The sequence below is a fragment of the Pleurodeles waltl genome, chromosome 2_2 (assembly GCF_031143425.1).
Source record: "Pleurodeles waltl isolate 20211129_DDA chromosome 2_2, aPleWal1.hap1.20221129, whole genome shotgun sequence".
In the NCBI taxonomy this organism is placed as follows: Eukaryota; Metazoa; Chordata; class Amphibia; order Caudata; family Salamandridae; genus Pleurodeles; species Pleurodeles waltl.
In genome coordinates, this window is record NC_090439.1 from 716,967,499 (window position 1) to 716,987,495 (window position 19,997).

General features: G+C 44.9%; 1 protein-coding gene across 1 annotated transcript in view; it reads right to left on the minus strand.

The window, feature by feature from the left end:
• Positions 1–10,164: 10,164 nt before the first annotated feature.
• Positions 10,165–19,997, minus strand: part of COPS5 (COP9 signalosome subunit 5) — a 157,693-nt gene continuing 147,860 nt past the window's right edge. Inside the window, exon 8 of the mRNA XM_069220292.1 lies at positions 10,165–10,508. Coding sequence (XP_069076393.1) covers positions 10,421–10,508 — 88 coding nt within the window. The 3' untranslated portion in view covers positions 10,165–10,420. The remainder of the gene's footprint in view (positions 10,509–19,997) is intronic.

Genomic DNA, 19,997 nt, shown 5'->3' on the forward strand with positions numbered 1-19,997 from the left:
CACCACACACATCCACTCCGGGCCAGCTTTAGGGCGGTGCGACCAGTACGACCGCACCGGTGCTTCCCTGGATAAGGGAAACTGACCATAGGGGGAGCTGACCTCAGGGGGGAGCTGTGTTTAGCAATAACTTACGAAACGTGCGATTTAAATGCACCTGCTGAAAAGTTCCTTGTGTGTCCAGCCTTTAGAAAGCAATTAAAATGTCAAGATAACTCTTGTAATTAATGTTCTTGCTAGAAAGAGATATTGGCGTTTTGTCTATTGGCAGTTTAACTCGCCATCGAGTAGTGCAGAGGGTTAATATGCCTGAGGCAAAGAACATAACTAGATTTTATGTGGATAGCTGATGGGGTTGGAAAGCCAGCACTTTAAATCGAAATGTATGTAAGAGGGGCTATGGACAGATGAGGGGCACTTTTGCCGGGTGGTAGTGAGGGAATCCGAGGACGTGGTCATGCGGGGGGTAAAAAAAGATTGCTGCACTGGGCGTCACCAGCGCTAAAGCCGGCACTGCATCCACTCTACACCAAAACACATAGAAAAAAAGACTGTCATTTACAATGCCAATAGTTCTAATTCTTACAAATCCAAGACCTATTTCATTGCAAATGCTTGTTTGTATTGTTATTCTTTCGCAAATAAAGCTATTATTTAAATACACAAGTATGTTTGATAACCTGTAAAGGTATTAGGGAAGATGAAGTTTAAAATTCTTAGAACTAGGTTATACACAGCTCATATTCACAATTCTATGTCAGGAAACTATCATTGAATTTGAAAGATGCCCAGTGATCAGATCGACCTAATGTCATGCTAGGCGAGGACAAGATGCTGTAGGCCCTAGAATGTCAAAAACAGGTAAAACATAAAAATATAACCTGTATCAATATTATTATAAGATATGAGGCAGCGTTATAGTTCTTTGAACCATGTGCGCACGAGGCTTTCATTTGTAGTGTAGTCTGGTATCTGAATGGTTTATGATCCTAAATAAGGCCAGTGGGGGCACAGTGAGGTATAGTGATACTACTTATAAAGTTGGAGATGCTGGGATTTCAGTCCATATTTCCTGGGCGATCAGTTGGTAATTTAGACACTGAACCACATCATCTTCCCAGCCTTTTCTTTTACTGCTGTATAATGCTTTGCACACTAATTTTTCTAGATCAAAATAAGTAATTTGGCCAATAAAGCTAACCTACAAAATTATCAACCTGGCATATTCTTCAGGTGGTGGGGAGGGGGTTTGGGGATATGGGGTCGATAGTTGGCCAGGGACATGAAGCGAAATAGATATATAATAAAAGGCTCACAGATTAGGCAGAAGTAGCACATTAAAGCGCATCTTAAGTACAAGTAGTCCTTTGTTCTTTCAGATGCTTGAATATAAATAGATTTACAGGGCAGCACGCATTAGATAAAGGAGTTGACATAGGCCAGTTACCTCCCAAGCTGAGGTCTCAGACAAGGTGCCGAATACCAGAAAAGCCATTGGAGTACAGTGATGCTTCTAGATTAAGCTCCATGAGTGAAGGACTCTGCCTTAGAGCGTCTCTGGTCAAGATCAACCTGCTTCTCTCATTCTGTTCCTTATTCATATTTATCCTTTCTGGAAGCTTTCTGGACCAGCCAACATACAAGAATAATCATGATTCCCCTCCCAGCCTTCTCTGTTTCCCGAGCAGAAACTTCAAGAAATCAGAAAGGCGTTGTTAAGTTACATTGTGTCTCTACTGAGATCAGGGGGAAAAGAGCAATTTGCTTGCTGTGACATTCAATCTTTTTATTTTGGATGTTGCTCTCCAGATTCTGACTCGCTTGTGACTTACCTTAGTTGGCTTGCACCAAATTTCACGAGACATTCTCCCTGAATAAGAGTAGGGCATAAATGCCAGTCCTAGAATGAAGACTTGTGCAGTGGAGATTGCACCCCACTATTTTTTTTCCTGACATTATATCAACACCTCACTAAATTTACTGGGCTAAGTGTTCAGGACAAATGTGATGCGTCTGGTAATCAGTGCAGCATATATACTGTACCGACTCTGCATGGTGTTCCAAATTTTCCCATGGAATACTCCGAACAGGATGCATTTATTGTACCCGGTAAATACCCCACTGCAGAACAGCTGCATGTACCAGGCGCAGTAAATAACTCCTCCCATCCACTGAGTTTTGCACCACTGGTAATCTGTGCATAGTCGCAGCTCTCCGTAGGAATAAGGTGATAGTTCCCTGCATTGCTTACGTCTTACTTTCGTTGGGCAGTACTGGGTGAGCCCTTGTTACAATTTAAGATAAATTTACTCATCAAAGTCCGATGACGATTGAAATCATGGGTGAAACATTAAAAGCATTGTTTTCAACTCTCGAAGTCCACCTGCGCTCCGCCGTAGCTTGTGCTGGAGTGTTTTCATCCACTGTTCAGCAGACAAACTGCCACAGCAGCCGTCCCGGTTTTTCTCTGAAGCTCTGAACTACCGCTGCTCTTCTTGGACTCACCACTGTCCCAGGTAATTATTGCATGCCATTACCTGGTAAAGCTTTCCCTGGATTCCTTCCCCTCTTTGCAATCTGTATTCATCCTCTCCGTGCGTGAGCTATTACCTCATCCACAAACTGGCTCGGGAAAGGGAGACAACTTTAGAAATGCAAGCATGAGTAGCCATCTTTCATGCCCAGGTAATTCCATCCTACTAGACTCCTTTTATGGGAAACTTTAACACAGAAGGAAAATGTCACTTACCCAGTGTACATCTGTTCGTGGCATTAGTCGCTGCAGATTCACATGCTGTGCATAGTCCGCCGTCTGGTGTTGGGTCGGAGTGTTACAAGTTGTTTTTCTTCGAAGAAGTCTTTTCGAGTCACGAGACCGAGGGACTCCTCCTACTTTGGTTCCATTGCGCATGGGCGTCGACTCCATGTTAGATTGTTTTCCCCGCAGAGGGTGAGGTATGAGTTGTGTATGTTAGTAATAGTGCCCATGCAATGGAATGACTAAGTATGTACAAAATGAAGGTTAAAGTAATATATTTACAAATGTTGAAGATTACTTCCAAACGGCTACAGGCTCCCGGGGAGGCGGGTGGGCGCATGTGAATCTGCAGCGACTAATGCCACGAACAGATGTACACTGGGTAAGTGACATTTTCCGATCGGTGGCATGTGTAGCTGCAGATACACATGCTGTGCATAGACTAGTAAGCAGTTATCTCCCCAAAAGCGGTGGTTCAGCCTGTAGGAGTGGAAGTAGTTTGAAATAAAGTTCTTAGTACAGCTTGACCTACTGTGGCTTGTTGTGCAGATAACACGTCTACACAGTAGTGCTTAGTAAATGTGTGAGGCGTAGACCATGTTGCTGCCTTACATATTTCGTTCATTGGAATATTTTCTAGAAAGGCCATGGTAGCACCTTTCTTTCTGGTTGAGTGTGCCTTTGGTGTAATAGGCAGCTGTCTCTTTGCTTTAAGATAGCAGGTTTGGATGCACCTAACTATTCATCTAGCTATACCTTGTTTTGATATTGGATTTCCTGTATGAGGTTTTTGAAATGCAATAAATAGTTGTTTTGTTTTCCTAATTAGTTTTGTTCTGTCAATGTAGTACATTAGTGCTCTTTTGATGTCTAATGCATGTAGTGCTCTTTCAGCTATTGAGTCTGGCTGTGGAAAGAACACTGGCAATTCTACTGTTTGATTTAAGTGGAACGGTGAGATGACCTTTGGTAAGAATTTTGGGTTGGTTCTTAGAACTACCTTATTTTTGTGTATTTGAATAAATGGTTCTTGTATAGTAAATGCCTGAATTTCACTTACTCTTCTTAGAGATGTAATGGCAATGAGAAATGCAACTTTCCACGTTAAGTATTGCATTTCACAAGAATGCATGGGTTCGAAAGGTGGACCCATGAGCCTTGTCAAGACAATGTTGAGGTTCCATGAAGGAACAGGTGGTGTCCGTGGTGGTATTATTCTCTTTAGGCCCTCCATAAACGCTTTAATGACCGGTATTCTAAATAGGGAAGTTGAATGAGTAATCTGCAGGTAAGCAGATATTGCTGCAAGATGTATTTTTATGGAATTAAAAGCTAGATTTGCTTTTTGTAGATGTAGTAAATATCCTACTACATCTTTTGGAGATGCATGCAATGGTTGGACTTGATTATTATGGCAGTAACAAACAAATCTTTTCCATTTACTTGCATAGCAGTGTCTAGTGGATGGCCTTCTAGCTTGTTTTATGACCTCCATACATTCTTGTGTGAGGTTCAAGTGTCCAAATTCTAGGATTTCAGGAGCCAAATTGCTAGATTCAGCGATGCTGGGTTTGGATGCCTGATCTGTTGTTTGTGTTGTGTTAACAGATCTGGCCTGTTGGGTAGTTTGACATGAGGTACTACTGACAGGTCTAGTAGTGTGGTATACCAAGGTTGTCTTGCCCATGTTGGTGCTATTAGTATGAGTTTGAGTTTGTTTTGACTCAATCTGTTTACTAGATATGGAAGGAGAGAGGAGAGGGGGAAAAGCGTACGCAAATATCCCTGACCAATTCATCCATAGAGCATTGCCTTGAGATTGCCGGTGTGGGTACCTGGATGCGAAGTTTTGGCATTTTGCGTTTTCTTTTGTTGCAAATAGATCTATTTGAGGTGTTCCCCAAATTTGGAAGTAAGTGTTAAGGATTTGGGGGTGAATTTCCCATTCGTGGACCTGTTGGTGATCCCGAGAGAGATTGTCTGCTAGCTGGTTCTGGATCCCTGGAATAAACTGTGCTATTAGGCTAATGTGGTTGTGAATTGCCCAATGCCATATTTTTTGTGTGAGGAGACACAACTGTGTCGAGTGTGTTCCCCCCTGTTTGTTTAAATAATACATTGTCGTCATGTTGTCTGTTTTGACAAGAATGTATTTGTGGGTTATCATTGGTTGGAATGCTTTCAACGCTAGAAATACTGCTAACAATTCTAGGTGATTTACAGGGAGTGCAGAATTATTAGGCAAATTAGTATTTTGACCACATCATCCTCTTTATGCATGTTGTCTTACTCCAAGCTGTATAGGCTCGAAAGCCTACTACCAATTAAGCATATTAGGTGATGTGCATCTCTGTAATGAGAAGGGGTGTGGTCTAATGACATCAACATCCTATATCAGGTGTGCATAATTATTAGGCAACTTCCTTTCCTTTGGCAAAATGGGTCAAAAGAAGGACTTGACAGGCTCCGAAAAGTCAAAAATAGTGAGATATCTTGCAGAGGGATGCAGCACTCTTAAAATTGCAAAGCTTCTGAAGCGTGATCATCGAACAATCAAGCGTTTCATTCAAAATAGTCAACAGGATCGCAAGAAGCGTGTGGAAAAACCAAGGCGCAAAATAACTGCCCATGAACTGAGAAAAGTCAAGCGTGCAGCTGCCACGATGCCACTTGCCACCAGTTTGGCCATATTTCAGAGCTGCAACATCACTGGAGTGCCCAAAAGCACAAGGTGTGCAATACTCAGAGACATGGCCAAGGTAAGAAAGGCTGAAAGACGACCACCACTGAACAAGACACACAAGCTGAAACATCAAGACTGGGCCAAGAAATATCTCAAGACTGATTTTTCTAAGGTTTTATGGACTGATGAAATGAGAGTGAGTCTTGATGGGCCAGATGGATGGGCCCGTGGCTGGATTGGTAAAGGGCAGAGAGCTCCAGTCCGACTCAGACGCCAGCAAGGTGGAGGTGGAGTACTGGTTTGGGCTGGTATCATCAAAGATGAGCTTGTGGGGCCTTTTCGGGTTGAGGATGGAGTCAAGCTCAACTCCCAGTCCTACTGCCAGTTCCTGGAAGACACCTTCTTCAAGCAGTGGTACAGGAAGAAGTCTGCATCCTTCAAGAAAAACATGATTTTCATGCAGGACAATGCTCCATCACACGCGTCCAAGTACTCTACAGCGTGGCTGGCAAGAAAGGGTATAAAAGAAGGAAATCTAATGACATGGCCTCCTTGTTCACCTGATCTGAACCCCATTGAGAACCTGTGGTCCATCATCAAATGTGAGATTTACAAGGAGGGAAAACAGTACACCTCTCTGAACAGTGTCTGGGAGGCTGTGGTTGCTGCTGCACGCAATGTTGATGGTGAACAGATCAAAACACTGACAGAATCCATGGATGGCAGGCTTTTGAGTGTCCTTGCAAAGAAAGGTGGCTATATTGGTCACTGATTTGTTTTTGTTTTGTTTTTGAATGTCAGAAATGTATATTTGTGAATGTTGAGATGTTATATTGGTTTCACTGGTAATAATAAATAATTGAAATGGGTATATATTTTTTTTTGTTAAGTTGCCTAATAATTATGCACAGTAATAGTCACCTGCACACACAGATATCCCCCTAACATAGCTAAAACTAAAAACAAACTAAAAACTACTTCCAAAAATATTCAGCTTTGATATTAATGAGTTTTTTGGGTTAATTGAGAACATGGTTGTTGTTCAATAATAAAATTAATCCTCAAAAATACAACTTGCCTAATAATTCTGCACTCCCTGTATATGAAACTTTCTTTGATGTACGTCCCATTGTCCTTGGATGCTGTGATTGAGGTGTTCTCCCCACCCTGTCATGGAAGCATCTGTTGTTATCACGTATTGTGGCACTGGGTCTTGGAAAGGCCGCCCTTTGTTTAAATTTGTACTGTTCCACCATAGAAGCGAGATGTATGTTTGCGGTCTATCAACACCAGATCTAGAAGGTGACCCTGTGCATGTGACCATTGTGATGCTAGGCACTGTTGTAAGGGCCGCATGTGCAATCTTGCGTTTGGGACAATGGCTATGCATGAGGACATCATGCCTAGGAGTTTTAAGACCATCTTTGCGTGTATCTTTTGTGTTGGATACATAGCTTGTATCACCTTGTGAAAATTTTGAACCCTTTGTGGACTTGGAGTGGCTACCCCTTTTGTTGTGTTGATTGTCGCTCCTAAGTATTGCTGTGTTTGACACGGCAAAAGGTGTGACTTTGCATAGTTTATGGAGAAACCCAGTTTGAAAAGGGTTTGTATAACATAATCTGTGTGGTGTAAACACTTTGTTAGCGAGTTGGTTTTGATTAACCAATCGTCTAGGTACGGGAACACGTGTATTTGCTGCCTCCTGATATGTGCAGCTACTACTGCTAGACATTTTGTAAAGACTCTTGGTGCTGTCGTTATTCCGAATGGCAACACTTTGAATTGGTAATGTATTCCTTCGAATACGAACCTTAGGTATTTCCTGTGCGAGGGATGTATCGGTATATGGAAATACGCGTCTTTTAGATCTAACGTTGTCATGTAGTCTTGCTGTTTCAGTAGTGGTATTACGTCTTGTAACGTGACCATGTGAAAGTGGTCTGATTTGATGTAGGTGTTTAGTGTTCTGAGATCCAATATTGGTCTCAGACTTTTGTCCTTTTTCGGTATTAGAAAGTACAGTGAGTAAACTCCTGTGTTCTTTTGTGTTTTTGGTACTAATTCTATTGCGTCTTTTTGCAGTAATGCTTGAACTTCTAGTCCTAGAAGGTCTATATGCTATTTGGACATCTTGTGTTTTTTCGGTGGGACGTTTGGAGGGAGTTGGAGAAATTCTATGCAATAACCATGTTGGATAATTGCTAAGACCCAAGTGTCTGTTGTTATCTCCTCCCAAGATTTGTAGAACTGGCTTAGTCTTCCCCTCACTGGTGTTGTGTGAAGGGGTTGAGTGACTTGTGAGTCACTGCTTGTTTTGAGGGGTTTTGGGCCCTTGAAATTTTCCCCGGTTTCTTGGGAATTGGCCCCCTCTGTATTGGCCCCGAAAGCCTCCCCTTTGATACTGTCCCTGGTAGGTAGACGGTGTTGTTTGTGAGGTGCTGGCTTGACCTCGAAACCCTCCTCTGAAAGCAGTTTTGCGAAATGTGCCAAATGTGCCTCTGCCCTGCGGGGAATAGAGTGCGCCCATGGCTTTAGCTGTGTCAGTGTCTTTCTTTAATTTTTCAATTGCAGTGTCCACTTCTGGTCCAAACAATTGTTGTTCATTGAACGGCATATTGAGCACTGCCTGTTGTATCTCAGGTTTGAAGCCGGATGTACGCAGCCATGCGTGCCTCCTTATCGTTACAGCAGTAGTTATAGTTCTTGCAGCTGTATCTGCTGCATCCATAGAAGAACGGATTTGGTTGTTGGATATGTTTTGTCCCTCTTCAACCACTTGTTTTGCCCGTTTTTGGAATTCTTTGGGGAGGTGCTCGATGAGATGCTGCATCTCGTCCCAGTGGGCTCTGTCATATCGCGCTAGGACTGCCTGCGAGTTGGCGATGCGCCACTGATTTGCAGCTTGTACTGCAACCCTTTTCCCGGCTGCATCAAACTTTCGGCTCTCCTTGTCTGGAGGTGGTGCGTCGCCTGATGTGTGCGAGTTGGCTCTTTTACGAGCTGCTCCTACGACAACTGAATCTGGTGTCAGTTGTGATGTAATAAAAGCAGGGTCTGTGGGTGGTGCCTTGTATTTCTTCTCCACCCTTGGGGTTATTGCTCTGCTTTTAACTGGCTCCTTAAAGATTTGTTTAGCGTGCCTTAGCATTCCAGGGAGCATAGGAAGGCTTTGATAATTGCTATGGGTGGAGGACAGGGTGTTAAAAAGGAAGTCATCCTCGATAGGCTCTGAATGTAGCGATACGTTATGAAACTCTGCTGCCCTAGCTACCACCTGAGCATACGCTGTACTGTCCTCAGGTGGTGAGGGCTTAGTGGGGTACGACTCAGGGCTATTGTCCGATACTGGGGCGACAGAGATCCCATGCGTCCTGGTCATCTTGGCTCATGGTGGTATGAGCTGGTGATTGTGACGGAGTCTGTGCCGGTGATATAGGAGTTGCCGGTGGTGGAGAGGGTGGTGGAGTTACCTTCTTCACCACTTTTGCTTGTGGTGTTGTTTCTTGTTGTTGGAAGTCTAGTTTCCTTTTTCTTCTGATTGGGGGAAGGGTGCTGATCTTCCCTGTACCACTTTGTATAAAGATCCGCTTTTGCGTGTGATCTACAGCTGTTGTTTGTAATTCCTCCTCAAACCTGTGTTTTTGAAGTTGGGAGGACAGTGATTGTTCCTCCGAGTAGGAACTGGCTTTCGGTTCGGTTGCTGGGCGTTTTGGCACCCAAACCGTGTCTTTTGTTGTTTTCGGCTCCGAAGAGATTTTCCTCTTTTTCGGTGTCGTACCTTCTTGGCGTCGACCATCTTCGGTGCCGCTATCCCTGTGCCGAGCAGCTTCGGTGCCGCTGTCGACCCTTTTCTGCGGCAGTATCTCGGTCCCGAGATTGCTGCGTGCCTGTGTCTCGACCTGAGTCGGACGATCTCGGCACCAGCTCGCCCTTTTTCGGTGCCGATGGGCGGTCACCTACTTTATGGGTTGAGCCATGGCCTGTCGGCAGTGGCGTCCCCTGGGCTTTGTCTGATTTTCTGTGTGATGCTTGTTTCGACGTCTTACTCACGGTTTCTTCGACGTCGAATTCTTCGGAATCGGATTCGTGGATGGAGAATGTTTCTTCTTCTCCCTCTTCCTCGAACCGTTGTTGTCCTGTCGGCGTGGACGCCATCTGCAACCTTCTGGCTCTTCGGTCTCGGAGCGTTTTTCTCGACCGAAACGCTCGACAGGCCTCACACGTTTCTTCTTTTCCGACCCGAAACACGGAGCGAAAAGGAACACGTCCGAACCCGATGGCGGAAAAAAAACAATCTAACATGGAGTCGACGCCCATGCGCAATGGAACCAAAGTAGGAGGAGTCCCTCGGTCTCGTGACTCGAAAAGACTTCTTCGAAGAAAAACAACTTGTAACACTCCGACCCAACACCAGACGGCGGACTATGCACAGCATGTGTATCTGCAGCTACACATGCCACCGAACGTACATTTATTAGAGGCTGACGACAGGCTCACAGTTACAATTCTCAAACGGAGCTGAGAAATAGTAAGGAAGGTAAATGTATATCAAGTATTAATGAGAAATCTCTAGGAGTCTGCAATCCGAGTGTAAATAGGTAACTAAAGAAAAGCACAATCTTTTACATTTTTTTCAGGTGATATGAAATTTAACTTTCTGAATACTAAGTGAAAACATCACAAGAATTACGTATTTTTGTAGAAATTATGCAAATACGACTTATTTAGGCTAAATTTTGTTTTATTGCAGGATGTAACGGATCTTGAAAATGGGGCCCTGCAATTGACAATTTGCAGAACTGTTTCAGACTTAAAACTAGGTAACAGAAAGGTAGAAAACATAGAGGACATCGGAGTCATACACTAAACGCTTTACTCTAGTTTAAGTTCAACCAGTTTGAAGCGCTTGACAATAATTAAATAGGGACCGCATCATGGAGGACGAGACTTCCCAGTTCAAAGCTCAAGGAAAAGTTTTATGCAGAGGTATTTATTTGGTTAAAAAGTTTATCCTTGATAACCTGTGACATCAATCCATGAATAGCTTCAATGGTTGTCTTACAGCTGAAAAGAAAAAAGAAAAAAATTGTCACACTGGAGTATTTGAAACAATACTGTAATTTAGAGACAGAGAAATGAAGTTAAACGTATACGGTGTTCCTACACAATACTACTATTTCTATTCTTATGTTAATATATGTCGCAGTGCATACAGGGATGAGACATCTTAAGGTATTAAAGTCTAACTGGCAGGATAAATGTTAGGCGAGCTCCATTAACATATTACTCACCAAAAACCACAACAAGCCACATGGCAAACTAAAGAGGTTGATTCAGCAACATTTAATAGAGGTGGTCGTAATGCAAATGCTAACGTGCTACTAACTAGTTGTAAAACTACCAACTTCTGGTGAGTCCTTACCCTTACATTGGGACCTAGTAAAAAACGTGCAGAGTCAGGAAAGTGCTAGTAACTGCCTTAACTAGAGGGAGATGGTGTGGAACATGACGGCGGTAATTCTAGTGCATAGCCACTGAATCCACAGCAGTGGTGATGGCAGCCAGGGAAGCATAAAGCTTCAGAAAACAAAAGTCCCTAAAAGCTTTTCAGACCGGACTTACAAGCAAATGTATTCTACTGTGGTCTTGCAGTATCTCATCTTGAGCATTTCCCACAAGGAATAGGGTGAAACAATTAAATAAATACATGTTTTGTTCTATTAATGCCAAACATCAGACAGCCAGGAACAGCTAGGGCTAGCAAAGCCCCTCTGGTACAACCTATATAAATAAATATGGTTCTGATGTCCCCCCGTGGGTGTGCACTGCGGATGGAAAGGAGGAATGGCATGATTGTGCAGCCAGCGCTACCACTAAAGAGTGCCTTTTTTCACATTAGCCATAGTTCCTCTCTTCGGTACTCGTTGTCTATTAGAGTTCTTGTAGAATCGCTTTCGGCTGGAATCAAACCCTCGATTTTAACCTCCTGTAGGAGAACCTGAGGGGCTGGTTGTATCTCACTGATATCTCACATATTCATGAGTCTGAAAGTAGGGGACCTGTCAACAAGCATTTGTAACGTCACTCGTTTAAGCTTGTGAGTAATGGAAAGGGGTTTACCAAGCTTCAGTACGACACAGGACAAGTCCCACAGGGCCAGTGGGAGCTTTTCCATCTGCAAGTTCTTGTATTTAATGACCTCTAAGTGGGTAAACAGTATGTTAAGGCTACATTAAGAGCAAGAGGAAACCTGGGGTGTAGAGGCAGATACAGAAACAGAAGGAATCAGAGGTGGCACTACTGGTGTATACATCACTTGTGGGGGTCACCTAGACGGATGACCAGTTCTGGATGCCTCATCTACAATATGGTGTCTACTTCTAAACGTCACCTCCTGTCTTATGGCATTTACTTTGGGATACCTTAGTTGGAATATTGTATCTATCCTCGTTGTTTATATAGTGTTCAGTTTCAGGGGTCATAGGAGCAATGTTATGTTTACTTCTAGAGACATCACCTGGCGTGAGGTCTAGTTAATGGGGGAAGGCATGTGTGAGAGAGAAGGCGGTGTAGCTAAGTAGGGGTACATGGGAAAGCTCACATTACAAAAACAGGCTCTCGGGGAGGGTGGGTGATCACATGAAAGCGTACAGATCAGTTATTCATTGCACACCACAAAATAGCATATTTAAGTTATACATATATACAGCTGCAGGCACACAGAGACTGATTTGATCAGAATCACACAATCTTTGGTCAAGTGCCAAGGCGGAGAGTAAACGGATACAAGTAACTAAGCCACTAAACCAACGCAGTCTTTGGTTTCGATGTGGATGCGTTTCAAAAATAACAAATCTGCCACCGATTTACCAGTACTTAATCTACATCTTGGAAAACATATTCATGTAGTGTGAATCAACTTCCAAATGAGCAGCGAATCATTCGAAATATAAAATTGTTTTATTGCAAAAGGAGCGTCACAAGCAAGCGATGTTGCACACCAAACAGTACTGTACAGGTTTGGATTCTGAAGTGAGGATCCGAAGACACGTTAAAAACACACTCCAGAAACTAGGATGCCATAAGGAGCATGGCCGGTAATCCTTTGTAAAATTGGTAAAGTACAGTTATTATTTTATATCACATATTTACACACACACACACATAAATATACCAATACACACCACCTGTTCCGTGTACAACACCGCCTGTCTGAGATGCTTCTGCTGCAATAAGAAATGTTTTCTGTGGAGCAGTCCACTGCTCTTTGGATGTAGGTTTCAGCTATGTTAAATACTTTTAACATAATAAATGACAGAGATCTGTCTGCAGAGCTGACAGAGGAGGAGCTTGCTCTGTAGTGTAGGCAGGGGATATTCAGTTTTGTAAGCCATTTAGCTACTGCAGCATAGAAAATTGTAATAGAGCCTATGGGAGACACTCTTGATCAAGGTATGGTCAATACTGTACATGCGTACTGGTTTATTGTAGGGTAAAGGCTTGTATCTCAAACCAGGGAGCAGTGTAATCTCCGAATATGAACCCGTTGCCTTTCAGTAGGGCGATTCTTTCTTGGAGAATGATGGCACAATACTCTAGTCTTTAGGTGACATGTTGCACAGAGGATGTCTCGTTTAATTGAGCAGAGAGAACTTGTAGAAACTCCTAAAATGCACCAGGTTACAACCTACAGCGACACAGTCTCAACATTTCACGACACTGCCATGGAAGAAATCCCCTAGGAACACACACATATGGAGTGGTTCCAGAGGCAAGTGGCTCCCGCTGCAGGCTTGGGCTCTATTGTCTCTGAAGGGGCACAACATCAGCCTTTAGGAGCATGTTACTAATGCTAACTCTGAACAGTAAAATGCCAAGGCTTCATGGTTTTGCCTAAATACATTGAGTCTTGCAAAGAAACCTGGAGAAGCACAAAAACACAAAGCCTGCATTACCAGAATGTAGTGGTTGACCTCATAATTGGCCCACAAGCATTAGATTTTTCGGTAGGCACATTTCAAAGTATTACTGTGATCTTGTTCCCTGTGAAGCTTACGTTCTTTGTCGATCTCCCCATCCCTTAGGAAGGGATAAGAATTCCATTTTGTTCATTGTTTACGACAATTACCGAATTTTCTTACTAGAGAAAAAAACATTAGTTACCAATCATAGGTTTCTTTACTATATTTAACGCTCCCAACTTAACAGAGCCAACACAAATGAGGCCAAGTGTGGATATGGCATCCTACTCCATTCAGAGGACTGCCAAAAAGAAACCGAGGGATCAACTGTTACTTTAGGGCATGCAGTGGTGGCCTTTGGTTCCCTTAGTGGACAGTGCCTTCAGGGAATTGGTATTTGTGGCAATTTCTTTTTTTGTTTTACCGAGGGCGTAAAAGAACTTCAGGCAGCAAAGCGGTCTTTTGGGATTAAAGGAACTTTTAAAAACGTTTGTCGTCTTTTAAAATGCAGGTTAAGGTTTCCTTTATAAAAAGTGCCTGGTTGTATCAGGAAGGGAGTTTGTCGTCTAAAATACGTGATCTGGGATCCTGAACGCACACAGAGATATTCTGTATTCGTAAATATCATGGACTAAGAATTCGTATCAGAAGAATCACTCAGTGTGAAGAGCTTTACAAACAGAATACCTACTCTTCAGAGTTTAAATGCAAAGAATAAAACTTTTTGTATCACAAAGAAGAGTAGTAAAAAACAAATAAGCATAAAACCCTAAAACTGCCCATCCTTGGTGAAACGGGGGGCTTGAACTACACTCAACTGGAGAACTTTGTGGAGTGTCATCTGAGACTAAAACCAATAGGAAAATACTGTTCTGTATTTAAGAAAAGTATAAACACAACTTTTAAACTTGCGGTAAAACGTCAGTGGAGAAGACTCTCACTAAGCACATTTTATTTTAGTGTAGACAATCAATAAAGTGAAATTCTGTACATGGACAAACAAGTGCAGTACTAAATATTTCAATTTTAGTTTATTCTATATTCACAAATGAACATATTTGTTATGTAAATAAATGTGCACAGTGATGTTGTGTAGCCATTTTAGTTATAGCTTCAGTCACGTTATTTTAGCATACTAGGCCTGCTGCTGTGCACTTTAACCTAGATATATTTTATTCAGCTTTGTTTATTATTTTTACAATAGCCACTTTTACGGTCTTGTTTTATTTATTTCTATCTAGCTGTTTTTGCTTAGGCCAGCACTATGGGGGTCATTCTGACCCCGGCGGGCGGCGGCTGCCGCCCGCCTGGCGGGAACCGCCATTTGGCCGCACCGCAGTCAAAAGACCGCTGGTGCCATTCTGACCTTCCCGCTGGGCCGGCGGGCGCTACCAAAGGTAGCGCCCGCCGGCCTAGCGGGAAGGAGCCCTGCAACACAGAAGCCGGCTCCGAATGGAGCCGGCGGTGTTGCGGGGGTGCGACGGGTGCAGTTGCACCCGTCGCGCTTTTCACTGTCTGCTAAGCAGACAGTGAAAAGCTTAATGGGGCCCTGTTAGGGGGCCCCTAGACACCCGTTACCGCCAGCCTCTTCCTGGCGGTGACAACCGCCAGAAACAGGCTGGCGGTAAGGGGGTCAGAATCCCCATGGCGGCGCTGCTTGCAGCGCCGCCATGGCGGATTCGCCCAGCCGGGGGTAAACCGGCGGGAAACCGCCGGCCCCGGTTTTCTGACCGCGGCTTTACCGCCGCGGTCAGAATGGGCAAGGAAGCACCGCCATCCTGTTGGCGGTGCTTCCGTCATTCGCGGCCGCCAGGGTCGGAAGGACCCCCTATGTTCTTAAACAAGACATTCTTGTTCACTCTGTGCTTCTTTCAATGCTGCAGTTAGATAGGTTGCTGGTGAATGTGGTAAAAGTTTTGTCTCTGACATTCATAGGAAAACACACATCCTTGCGTAGGGACATTTTCTTAGAACATCAGCTGTTTTGTTATAAAACCACTTCCTTGTCCGTTACACGTTAGAGGGAGATTCCAGCCAGAGAACCACGACGGTATGCCGATTGCTGAATGCTTCGCTACAGCTGCTTATGCAGACTTCAGGCCTTTGCTCAGGTATCGGGGATGATGTCTTCCCAGGGGAACCCGAAGGGCAGAATTAGAGCTAACATGCTGTACTCTATTATAACCTAGGTAGGAATTAGTCTATTGACTCTAGTGACAATATGGTAGTGTTATTTCTATGCTTTACTCTCCTTGTCACAATTCTAATCTTGTCATGCTGTATCGTCCTGGTTATTGCAGTACATGCTTTGCTATCTAAGATGCAGTCGCTTCATTCAAACCTTATTGAAACATTTACTGCCTCAGTTTGTCATTGTGTATTTGAGACTAAGGTAACAGAGAAACGGATGAGACCTGAGTGACCACGATTTCCCTGAGCAATCAACTGTCATGCGCTCGGCTGTCCAATCATCCTTGCCCTTGGGAAGAGATGAGGAAATGATAGTTAGCCAGAGCAGAAACTGGATTAGAGCGAAAGGTGTCACCTGTAGTGGGTAAGACTCAGTCTCCTACACCGCAGGCGATTCTGCCGCTCAAAATCCAGTAGTCTCATTAGTATAACGACAGCCTACGCAACAGTGAGATTATGCTGATCTTCCTCTCCGACCCTAGTTTGTTCTCCTAAAAATAGATTTTTATGAAACACTTAATGTGTTTAATACATTGTTACCCCACAACCAAACAAATTCTTAAAGAAAACCTAATTCTGTAGTCCAAATGCTTTTTCGTGGGAAATCCTTTGTTATTACTGTTTTGGTATACAGATTTCCTAATTTTTAACATGTTGCCTGTAGGAAAGCATCATTTTTTACATGGTTAGCCCCCATCTTTTGCCTGGTTTCTAATGTGGCTTTGACTGTTAGTGCACTAGGTCCCTGCTAAACAGGTCCCCAGTGCCAGATCTCTTTCCCCAAAACTGCACAGTTGATTTGCACAACTGGCAAACTCTTTAGCTACCACTGTAAGTCCAAAGTAAATTGTACCCCTTGTACCTAGGACCTGGGGTACTAAGGAAGGTCTCTTAGGGCTGCAGCACCAGTTGTGCCACCCTCAGGTACTGCTCACCTGACCCACACAGTGCTGCCATTGCAGACTGCATGTGTTGATGCAAGCTAAATTCAAAACATGACCAGTCACACACCCCTGTGTGCCAGGTCCCATATTACTGTATGCGCCAGGTGTAAGTCAACCCTAAGGCAGGGTTCATCAAGGCATATGTGAGGGCATACATGCATGAGCAGATATGCCCCTGCTTTGTCTGCCGATTCTGAGACATAGTAAATGCACAGGGAAGTCATTTTAAATACATGTGCTGGACACTGGTCATTACGGGTTCCCCAGCTACATCATGGCTTTTCTGAATCCTGGGATGCTTGGTATCAAACATCTCCTATTAATAAACCCTTACGGACTCCAGTGATGGATTTATTAATAAATGCACCCAGAGGGCACCATAGAGGTGCCCCCTGAAAACGTACCAGCACTAGTGTGCTGACTGGCTGGTCCTGACCAGTTCAGCCACCACAGACATGTTTTTGTGTCCCCCCTCCCCCAACCTCACTTCCCCTCCTCCCCCCTCCCTTCCAGGTAAGAGGCAGCGCTATCGAAGGCCTGAGACAAAGGCCTGCTCTGGGCAGAGGTGTGACTTCCTCTCCTAGACAGGATGTTCCAGGACAGGGAGCTTCAAACGTCTTGCCGCCTTTGTAATGCAACCCAGGTCTCTCCAGATGGTGGAGATGACCAATCCCCTTGTCCTGACTCCACTTTTGGCAGCAGCACAGGTGGGAAAATTGGTTAAATTAGGAGGCGTACCCTCTTCATGCCAGTCCCACCTCTAAGGTGGCCGAGCTGAAGTGGACACCACGTTTTAAATTCCTCCACCTTGTTCGGAAGGAACCGGGCCACTAGGGTTAGGATTATGCCCACTCCCCAGCGGACATGGTCATAAAAAGGGTGTAGTCATCCTAACTGTGGTCAGCCCATTGGCTACCCCCTGCCACTCCCTGTAATGTCCCTAAATTGAGTATTTAGGTGGCACCCCTAAACCCTGGAACTCCAATTTTGACAACCTAAGAAGACCCGGACACCTGCAGAAGAGGAAAAAGAGAAGCAACTGACCTGGAACCAGACCCTCCAGCCTGCCTGCTGACCTTGAACGATCCTATACAAGAAGCCAACTCGTCCAGCCTTCAATAAACACTCAAGTCTCCCGTGGGCACCGGTCTTGCCCTGCAACAAAAAACTCCAAACAAAAGACTCTGCAGCTGCAGGAACCCCGACATAGAAGTGACCTCTGCACCAGACGTCCACAACCAGAGGTGAAGCCAACCAATGGTGCCAACGTGAGTCCCCAGCTGCCCAGAGACAGAGTACAGTGTGGTCTCATTCATCTCAGGCTTTCCCCGAGATGCCTGCAGCCTCTGCACGCAAGCCTCCTCTCCCATAGGCTTGTTGTAAGGAAATACCCCCTTGGCATGGTTACCCCCTGACTTTTTGCCTTTGCGGATGCCAAGTTATGATTTGAAATGTGCTGAGGCCTGCTAACCAGGCCCCAGCACCAGTATTCTTTCCCTAACCTGTACTTTTGTTTCCACAATTGGCACACCCTGGCATCCAGGTAAGTCCCTTGTAACTGGTAAGTACCAAGGGCCCTGATGCCAGGGAAGGTCTCTAAGGGCTGCAGCATGTCTTATGCCACCCTGGGGACCCCTCACTCAGCACAGACACACTGCTTACCAGCTTGTGTGTGCTAGTGGGGATAAAACGACTAAGTCGACATGGCACTCCCCTCAGGGTGCCATGCCAACCTCACACTGCCTATAGGTATAGATAAGTCACCCCTCTAGCAGGCCTTACAGCCCTAAGGCAGGGTGCACTATACCATAGGTGAGGGCATAAGTACATGAGCACTATGCCCCTACAGTGCCTAAGCAAACCCTTAGACATTTTAAGTGCAGGGTAGCCATAAGAGTATATGGTCTGGGAGTCTGTCATGCACGAACTCCACAGCACCATAATGGCTACACTGAAAACTGGGAAGTTTGGTATCAAACTTCTCAGCACAATAAATGCAAACGGATGCCAGTGTACATTTTATTGTAACATACACCCCAGAGGGCACCTTAGAGGTGCTCCCTGAAGCCTTAACCGACTACCAGTGTGGGCTGACTAGTTTTAGCAGCCTGCCACACACCAGACATGTTGCTGGCCACATGGGGAGAGTGCCTTTGTCACTCTGTGGCTAGTAACCAAGCCTGTACTGGGTGGAGGTGCTTCTCACCTCCCCCTGCAGGAACTGTAACACCTGGCGGTGAGCCTCAAAGGCTCACCACCCCCTTTGTTACAGCACCCCAGGGCACTCCAGCTAGTGGAGTTGCCCACTTTTGGCGGCAAGGCCAGAGGAGATAATGAGAAAAACTAGGAGGAGTCACTGGCCAGTCAGGACAGCCCCTAAGGTGTCCTGAGCTGAGGTGACTGACTTTTAGAAATCCTCCATCTTACAGATGGAGGATTCCCCCAATAGGATTAGGGATGTGCCCCCCTCCCCTCAGGGAGGAGGCACAAAGAGGGTGTAGCCATCCTCAGGCCTAGTAGCCATTGGCTACTAACCCCCCAGACCTAAACACACCCCTCAATTGAGTATTTAGGGGCCCCCAGAACCTAGGAAAATAGATTCCTGCAACCTAAGACGAAGAAGGACTGCTGAGCTGAAAAACCTGCAGAGAAGACGGAGACACCAACTGCTTTGGCCCCAGCTCTACCGGCCTGTCTCCCCACTTCTAAAGACACTGCTCCAGCGACGCGTTCCACAGGGTCCAGCGACCTCTGAAGCCTCAGAGGACTACCCTGCATCTAGAAGGACCAAGAACTCCCGAGGACAGCGGCTCCGTTCCCCAAAGACTGCAACTTTGCAACAAAGAAGCAACTTTGAAACAACACACGTTTCCCGCCGGAAGCGTGAGACTTGGAGAACAAACACCACAGGGAGGACTCCCCGGCGACTAAGAGACCGTGAGTAGCCAGAGTTGACCCCCCTGACCCCCACAGCGACGCCTGCAGAGGGAATCCCGAGGCTCCCCCTGACCGCAACTGCCTGCTTCAAAGACCCGACACCTGGTAAAGACACTGCACCCGCAGCCCCCAGGACCTGAAGAATCCGACCTCCAGTGCAGGAGCGACCCCCAGGTGGCCCTCTCTGGGAGGTCATCCTCAGAGGGGTTGTTCTTGGCAATCTCTGCCAACAGCTCCTGGAGCTGTACTTTGGTAGGGTTTGAACCAGTTCTAATCTTTTTTGTTTTGCAGAGAGACCTTAACTGTGACATCCTAAGACGCAGGTAAGGGGTGACGTCGAGTTCCATCACATTCTCTTCTGCATTAGACATTATGTTTCGAAAAGTTGGAATACTTATTAAGAATCTAAAACTATCTCTAGAACTTAATTCAAACTTTTGCAAAACTTTTAAACTCCAAAAGAAATGCTAACAGGGACTAACACAAGGCCCTAGCAGGATTTTTTAAAATTTAGAAAAATA